Source organism: Haliotis asinina, chromosome 8 (genome assembly GCF_037392515.1).
Source record: "Haliotis asinina isolate JCU_RB_2024 chromosome 8, JCU_Hal_asi_v2, whole genome shotgun sequence".
In the NCBI taxonomy this organism is placed as follows: Eukaryota; Metazoa; Mollusca; class Gastropoda; order Lepetellida; family Haliotidae; genus Haliotis; species Haliotis asinina.
Window position 1 is genome coordinate 25,633,379 of NC_090287.1, and position 8,761 is coordinate 25,642,139.

Consider the following 8,761-nt stretch of genomic DNA (forward strand, 5'->3'; position numbering starts at 1 on the left):
ATTCGTCCCTGTGTTACTTGTCCATATCCATAACTCTGAACCAGGATGCATTTTACTCGTCCTCACTGATTACACTAGTTTCTGCGATTTGTTTCGTGTCGGTTCAGGCCACGATATCTCGAAACAAACTGAAGTTTTTACTCAAAGTTCAAACTGAGTTTGATAATTTGAAACTGCTTTATTTTTAATTAAAATGCATTTTTTAAAACAGAAAATGTTCAAACACCTTAAGCAATATATTCACAAAACCCAAACTGTCTGCTATTTTTGTGTTTAATATCAATTTCATTACATTCTGAGAAATGTATTTTCTCACATTTGGATAAAAACTCGAACTTAAGTCAAAACTCAGACTTAAGTTTGTTTCGAGAAATTGGGGCCTGTTTTGTTTCGAGAAATTGGGGCCTGTACACACTAAATTATCATGGGGTGAAAACACGGAGATAAAGTATCATTCATTCTCTGACACATATTCCGGCTAGTGTCGATGAAAGTCTCCCAGTTTCCCAGCAGCTGCCGTTGGTGTTCTAATAGTGTGAACCCGGGCCCTGTACCATGTCAAAGACGCATATACGTCTTTGACCAAGCGCCAACTAATTAGGAAATAAGCAAGATTACAACCGAAAAAAATATACATCAAAAGAATTTGACAAAGAGTGTGTTTTATTTATTTAACTTATGACAATAATCTTTGCAACGTTACGAATGTTTTACAATTCACCAGTTCATGTGTAAACAGTACATTTAAACAGTACTGAATATTCTGCAACATTTAGTTTAGAAGACATGCGTGAAGTGCGTGGCTATATTTACCCAACTGAGTCTAAACTTTTGATGGGTAGTATATATCTTGTAATGAGTGCATATCCCCAGGGCAGTGCACACATTGCATTGAGCAGTATGTAGAAGCCAGACATGCGAAACATACAGAACATACATAGGACATTATAGCACGAGATGGTGAGTGCCATTGTATTTACATTATCTACAATCAATAGCTGAAATCCATTCGCTTCCTGAGGCTATTCTCACGTTGAACTCATTTATATCATTATCAAATGACAGACAACGTCTCTATGTATGAATCGGACAATATATTTGCTGACAATCATTTAGTGGTAGTGGTAAATATTTGCATGATTTTGGCCTTGGGTGTATCAGATGAAAAAGACACCTTAGTTCCACAGATTTGCAGCTAAGCTAATTGTCAGCACTGACATTAGTGCTACACATCTAATAAGTTATCAAACCATATTCTACGACTAGGTATGCCTTATCTCTGCATACGCCCAAATGAGAGATGGTTGGTTTGTTGTTAAACGCCAAACTTCGCAATGTTCCAGCTACATGGCGTCTGTCTGTATGTACATGATCGAGTCAAACAATCCTGTGATCAACATCATGAGCATCGTTCCACGCAATTGCGTCAACCAAGTCAGCGCACCTGACCCCGTTAGTCGCATCTTACGACAAGCATGACATCACAACAAAAGTGAAAAGTTTAAAACTGATTAAGCATTTATTTATCAACATTGTGAGAATGCAATTAAAATGCTAAAAACAGTAATGCGTGGATTAGTAGGAAGATATGGTATAGTTGTGGTATAGGTGAGATTTTGTCCATGCAAATTCGTTAGATGTGGATCCACTCACCCAACAGCGGAACATTTCCAGAAAATACAAAATGCATACATGTCATTTGTTTGCACTTCTGTCATGTTGGTGGAAAGAATCTTTCAACCAGGTTAATGTGAAACTTTAAGTTAGAAACTCTACAATTTTGTACTTGATGGAATAAAAGCAGCCTTACGTTTATGAAATCGTTTGTAGAACAGCAACTCCAGAATTAAAGCCAACAAAGAGAGCACAAGGCATGCGCTGACGACGACGACGCATCCCAGTAAATCTTTAAACGCTATTGCCTTGGCCGATTTGTCCTGTACACAAGTGTTATTGTGACCTGGGGACCACTTCCGTCTGTTTAGGATGTCTTGAATAATTCCCGACTGGGTAAGGAAGGACAATCTACAACAAACAGAACCAACAGCACGTAGAACATATTTGGAATATACATTCAACATGGGTGATTAAGTAAGAAGTACGCTTTTTACGCCGAATTTACCAATATTCTGCAATATCACTGCGGGGTACACCAGAAATAGGCTGCATCCCCTGTATCTATGTTGGAAAGCGAACTAGGGTCTTCGGCGTGACGAGCGGACGCTTTAACCACTCGGCTATTCCATCGCCCAAATCATTAAAGATTATGATTCTGGTCAATTTGGACATGATTACCATATACCATAGAATCGTCATCAGCAAGTCACGCTTGTCTTAAGAGGAGACTAAGGGCATCCTGGTGGTCGGATTCGATAACGTCGTTGATGATAGCCAGGGTATCCCAGTTGCTGAGATCAATTCTCATGGTGTCAATAACTGGGTTTTCTTGTCCAGACTCGATTATTTACGCCGGCAGTCATGTAGCTGGAATTTTTGTGCCACAACAATGCCACATGAAACAACTGGCAAGCATTCCAAAACAAAATTATGGCAAAGAATGCTTTGTTGATCTGGACATCTTCATGTAGCTCTTGGTAGACAACAACGCCTGCGTTGACCTCACTCTGGCCACAAACAATGTGCATCATGGTTACTATGGATATCTGAATCACGCATGGAATGATGCCAATACAGACACTGTCTGCATAGATATAATGATAATACTAACACTTTCTCCAGGTCATCTTTCAGTGGCGACTGCAAGGGGAGGCCGAATGCGCTCTGTTGCCAACTGACTTTGTCCTGGAGAGCTGCCAGTCGACAGTCTTCCTGCTGATATTTCTGAATTTGGCTAGTGTACATAAAGGCGGCGTGTTTCCCTGTCTCAACCTTTCTGGCATGTGCATCGTAATCTGTGGACAGTATGAAAGGGTTGGTTTCATTTTCTTTCTTCATTCTTCTCCAGGCCTTTTGTACATCCTCCCTGGGAGATGTCTGTAAATATAAATTATAAACATATCAACCTACATTGAATGCATGTGGGGATTCGAGCCCGGAGCTTCATTGTGACAATGGAACATTTTCACCCAACGTTAGCGGTGTTGAAAGTATGTCTAGTTATCAAACATTAGGGACAAATGGAGATGGGAAACGTTTATAACGATATGTCAGGATAATGGAAGTTCGAGTTAACGACGTTTCACGTGATGAATGATATGCTGATGGAAACAAATAAGGGAACATCTGAAAGTGCAAGTGTACCTTCTTGAATGTCACTCACAGTGCAATACACACCTTATGAAGAGCCTTGGAAAGGAATAAAGGAACAATTGTACGTTCACGTGTTTCCTTTGTATTTTACAAAAAATATACAAATATACAAAGAGCACCGATGATACAAAATCAGCATCTATCTGATATGCACTAAAACGTATGACTGTGTCTCGGTCATGGAGTAAATATGCCTAAAAGACACATGTCCTTAAGTAATGAACGGTAATGCTTTACCTTGAATAGCTCATAATTGACACCTTCAATAGGCATTCCCAGAGTGTAGTCCTCCCTCTCCACTAGTTCCATCAGGTTGGCAAACGGCGGCTTCTCCTTCTTGACCGATATTGCTGCTACGAAGTTAGCTGTGTAGATGGAGACGATGACAATCAGGAACAACAGCCAGAACCCCAGAAGCAGTTTACTTCCGTAGGACACCGGCTCCTGTCTCTTCTCACAACTTGGCTTATCTGTCACTAAAACATATTTCAAAGTTCGTGATGATCAGATACATGAAGGATGTTAATCATTTTAAAAGAGCCATGATATTTGTATGGATATTAGATATATTAGCAAAACATAATATAATATAAAACCATCTGGATACAAAAAAGCATTAATATATAGTATCCCACTTGTTCTATATATTTTCAAACATGCCAGGTCGAGCATAATTATATCTGTATGGTTTAACGGCTCATTAAGACATATTGCAACAAGTATTTTAAGTTCAACATTACTCGGTCACCGTCAAAATATCATAAAATATGTTCATTTTCACAAAATGGTTAAACAATTTTCTTTATACTTTGAAATTATTACGTTTCATCCCAGTTAATTATCTTTTTTCAATAACGTAACAAAAACTTACCTTGCTTCAGTATTGTTGAAAGTGTGAACCACAGCATCTCATACCAATAACGATAGTTTGAGAATTCTAAGTTAGATCCAGTTTGAGTGATCCTGTAGAGAATTGAAAACAATATTCCACATGCAAATATAAGAAGAAATACTTCTAGTTTAAATGGTTTAGCCAGCAGTAGCCACTGATCTGAATCGTCATCAACTTTCTTGTACATCACTTCAACGTAGCTGTACATTATCGGAGGCATCACAAAGTCCATGACAGCATTCCTATCTTCGTGAACACTTAGGTCCGCTGCTACCAAATCAACTTCCTGAAATGGAGAGACGAATAGCAAATTTAAGTGGAACTATAATATAAAACCTTCAACATGTATTGTTAATGTCTTTTTTTGTGGACCAAAAGAATGACAATTCTCCGTATGCAAAGTGTTAAAGAAGACTTTTATGAAATAACACGTGACAAACATTCTAATCATGTCACTACAAGGATGGTAATTGTAAGTGCCAACAACCATTGCTTATGAGCGTCTTGAACTGAAGTTTACCGAGAGAAGCTGTATAAATAGAATATCACATACACATTCTTCTGTGTATTAACATTGTTAAAACGTATCTCTCATATCAAAAATATATTGAAACAGAGATATTCTTTCGTACCAACTTTACACTGTAGTCGAGCATGCGTCAAAGATTTCTGAAAAGTTGTTGATCAACGGTTACGACATTTAAGGACTTTCAACGCTTCCATTGTGTTTTATGTTTAACAGGAGGAAACATTTTCAAAATCAGTAATTATCGATCAAATTGATATACAAAGCAATTCTCTTGTTTAGCATATTTCCACGTTTGTTCATTGCAATCATGACTTGCTTTAGCAAGTGTAGGTGACATCGCAATGACAAAGGCAACTGCAACGCTTGCTCTCTTTTTTCCAGAACAGCTCGTACGATATTTCAGGTACAATCATTATAACTCACTGTGAGTAAGATAACAAACAGCGCATAAGGTTATAGCAATGACCGAGCAATCGTAGCTACTAATATCCCAGTTTAACATTTTCTTTATCAACGTGCTTTTTATTTCATTTCCTTTAGGAACTAGTCATGAAGGACAGTATACTCGACCTACTCTTCTCTGCAGCTGTCCTACCATGCCGTCCCATACTCCATCGACCTGAAGGCCCCATTGTTTGTCAGCCGGGGGTCGGATGATATAGCTGAAGTATATAGGGACAAAAAGTTCTTTCTTCAATACATGATAATGGATCGTTAATCTTAACGTCGACTAATAATCACAAATGGTTCTCATTTCCGTATAATACTATCTAACTATCTTTATCTGATTGGTGATTACGAACACAACATTAATTTGTGCCACCAACCTGAAATTTAGTGTCTTTGCCAAAATTTGAAGGATGTCGGCAACAGGTCCGGAAACTGAAATTCTGCTGTCTACTACGTCCATCTCAAGCATTCCCAGAGACTACAATGGTAGATGTTAGTATATAAACAGAAGGAAGGAGGTATTGCAAGCGTTGTCAACAAATGAGTATGTGCAAAAGGGGAAATGGATCTAAAGGTGACTGAAATCTGTTTTACGTCGCATCACAGTGTACCCACTCGATTCCCACTTTGGATCGTGTCTCTCAGTTCTGGTATTTTTATTACAATTATTACAATTGTCATACCCGATTATTAATATTCTCGTTTTGTAGAGTTCAATCAAACGTTAGGCTTACCGGTAATGTTGAAACTATCAATGTTCTGTTGTTGTGCCCATATTTCATGTTGGGAAACAGACTAGTCTCTGAGTATGTCAGAGTTGGTAGTAGCTCCAGGAATCGGCGTCCCCCCATGGCGTTATGGATTGTGTATACAAAAACCTTTTGACATCTTGATTCCTTAAACACCAAGCAATACTCACGATGCAAATGTATGCATAAGAATAAATGTCATTTAACACGAAATGCGTCACATGTAGGTTCTGGGCTGCACTGTAAGCATGTGTTAAGTTATCCACAATGTCCGAGCAATCAATGTCTAATGTGAATAGGTATTGTCCAATATGAACTATGAATAACATCATTTAAACAAACGTGTATTGTTCTACCATAGACGAACATATCTATGTACTTCAGTGTATAATATACATACATGAGTCATTAGAAAAGATGGTGTACACAGTGCCACATTGCAGCCTGGTGCATGCTTCTAAAATAGATAAAAAAACAACAACAAATGACACATCTATGAATGCCTCTCTGAAAAAACAACAATTGGCTGATCTATGATTGCTTCTCTGGGCCACAGCTTTATTAAATATACTTGTAAATCATACTCAATTAAATGAAAATTTTTAAAATCGAAATACTTGAGATCGATTTTTAATTAAACCATGTGCTTAAATATTATAAGAATTATACAACCTTGCCTTGGACTGAAAGAATGCTACATTATCGAGATAACCAGAGTGTTTTAAAGTGGTATTCCTTGTGTCCTCGTGGCCAAGAACGATCCATTTGGAATGATGGCGAAAGTCTGTCGTTCTGTTGGACTTCAGATCGTAGCGTGCAGCCTTCAAAGAAGATTATACCATAGAATGAACTATAAAAACACAAATTGTTTGACAGTTATATAGAAAGGTGGTTTTGAACCTGTTTGGTATTGATTCAATCGACGTGCAAGTGGGAGCGATGAAATTGATTTGTCTGTAAAGTTAAAGAGTGTTAGATGCAGCAAATATTGGCTTGGGAGTTATTTACATATTGAATGATGGCGTGACTCATACCTCGTCCAAGAATCGCCAACATGTCCGTGAATCTTTACAGAGAAGCACGATGTTAATATTTGGTCGCAGGTTGTGGTAGAGAACATGCAAGAGAGTCTGTATACCAACATTGATGAGGTCGTAGATAAACGTTGTGGTTGCTGGTAATGAAGACGTCAGTGTTTTCGCCAGGAATCCAATTGTAGCTGGAAAGATTACAATGGATGGCCAGGTTTTATTATATGACTACAATACTGGATTTCGATTTTTTCAAAAGAAAGACGGGTTTCAAATCTTAACTAGCCAATATCCATAGCAATAACATGAAGGTACATTGGGATGTATGTGACTTTTGGTCAAGTGATCCCAAACCATATGATTCACAATACTTGATGTACTAGCTGTATTCGTTAAATATCATATCAGGCCAAATATATTTAAGGTACTACTGGAACTGTTTTGTGCCTCGTGACAGATAAGTAAAAACATACGTGATTTGCCATCAAAAATAACAGCCACTGATTCCCACTTCATGTTTTCTATCCATTTCACCATTTCCTCTATTGGATGTTTGAGTTCTTGAAACACATCGTCATCAGTGTTGTTAGGTTGGTAACCTTAAACATACCCATATATTCAACAGACGATGTAAAATATTTCGCCTTTTCTTCTTTTCTCTTTCAAGTCTCTTTCAAGGGCATTTAGAAGTGAAAGACATAAAAATCTTCATTCTTTTCTCTTTCAGTCGTAGACAGGATCATGCAAGTATATATATACATTGTCATTGTTAAACAATGTCATTTTGAATCAAGTCATGAATGTAATGTCGGTTTGGCCAAATCGACTATGGACATACCCATTCAGCTTAATGTCTTTGAGTGGCATTTTGGAAGCTGGGAAATACAATAAAACTTTATGGTTACAACTTTTTTAATTTCGTGAGTGCCACGTTTCGATACATATTTTAATACCGTTGTCAAGTAAAGATAACATACAACACTCTGTATCGAAACGTTGCACTCACGAAGTATGTACCGAGCACAAAAGGTTAATCGCCAAAATTATGATGTGAAGATGTGGAAATGTTATGGGGATTTATTGGGAGGTTATTAGGAAAGTAATTAGGAGGATCAATCCATATTTAGAGAAGGTTCATTTGATAACTATTTTTTCCTATGAGACAACCTATATTGGCAAAATATTCTGGGTGGCGCTTAACTTTTATTTACAGTATAGAAATCGTTATCGAAGATAGATTTAGCAAAGACACATGTGATGCACACGAGTGTTCCATATCATCATAGAGGATCTACTCTCATATATTACTCGTATTTGTACTTACAGCGTTGAGGAAATTATTTGATGGGGTTGATGATTACTTCAGATATCGAGTTTACAGCTATGTAATACCATTCTTTTTTCAAATAGGGGTTTTTCTTAGAATTATAGAGAAAAGGAAAGAAACATATCAATGTGCCGACTCGACAGTAAGGTGTTCTGTTTAGAAACAATACCAAGCCCAGAGCATACGTCGAAGTCTTAAACGTAGTAATATGATTGTTAAGAAGAATCTCTATTTGGAAGAAAGTGAAAATGAAAATAATTCCAGCATTCGTGACAAGGCATCTTCAGCTCCCTCAGTGTATTTTTTTCTCCACAGTTTTTCGAGTCCATTCACATTATTCACAATACTTCACAACATTCATGGTTTTGATTAACGCATACCTGTTCGTGTGTTAAGGAGTAATCTAGACCTGAACACACGTATTCATGGCACAAACCAAAAACGTGACATACATGCATTGTCTAACTGTACAATGAACACGGCAACCGGATCTATATTTCTGTTCATCGTATA

General features: G+C 37.6%; 1 protein-coding gene across 2 annotated transcripts in view; it reads right to left on the reverse strand.

Annotated features, from left to right (window-relative positions):
* Positions 1–645: 645 nt before the first annotated feature.
* The window catches only part of LOC137294502 (glutamate receptor ionotropic, kainate glr-3-like), a 14,099-nt gene continuing 5,983 nt past the window's right edge, over positions 646–8,761 (reverse strand). Inside the window, exons 4-14 of one of the 2 annotated variants that reach the window (XM_067825533.1) lie at positions 7,395–7,520; positions 6,925–7,109; positions 6,568–6,711; positions 6,291–6,347; positions 5,876–6,037; positions 5,519–5,619; positions 5,266–5,353; positions 4,142–4,448; positions 3,508–3,746; positions 2,729–2,994; positions 646–2,025 (exon numbers count right to left, since the gene is read on the reverse strand). In XM_067825533.1, the coding sequence (XP_067681634.1) occupies positions 1,773–2,025; positions 2,729–2,994; positions 3,508–3,746; positions 4,142–4,448; positions 5,266–5,353; positions 5,519–5,619; positions 5,876–6,037; positions 6,291–6,347; positions 6,568–6,711; positions 6,925–7,109; positions 7,395–7,520 (1,928 nt within the window). In that variant the 3' untranslated portion in view covers positions 646–1,772. The remainder of the gene's footprint in view (positions 2,026–2,728; positions 2,995–3,507; positions 3,747–4,141; positions 4,449–5,265; positions 5,354–5,518; positions 5,620–5,875; positions 6,038–6,290; positions 6,348–6,567; positions 6,712–6,924; positions 7,110–7,394; positions 7,521–8,761) is intronic. The other variant, XM_067825534.1, reaches the window with a different exon arrangement.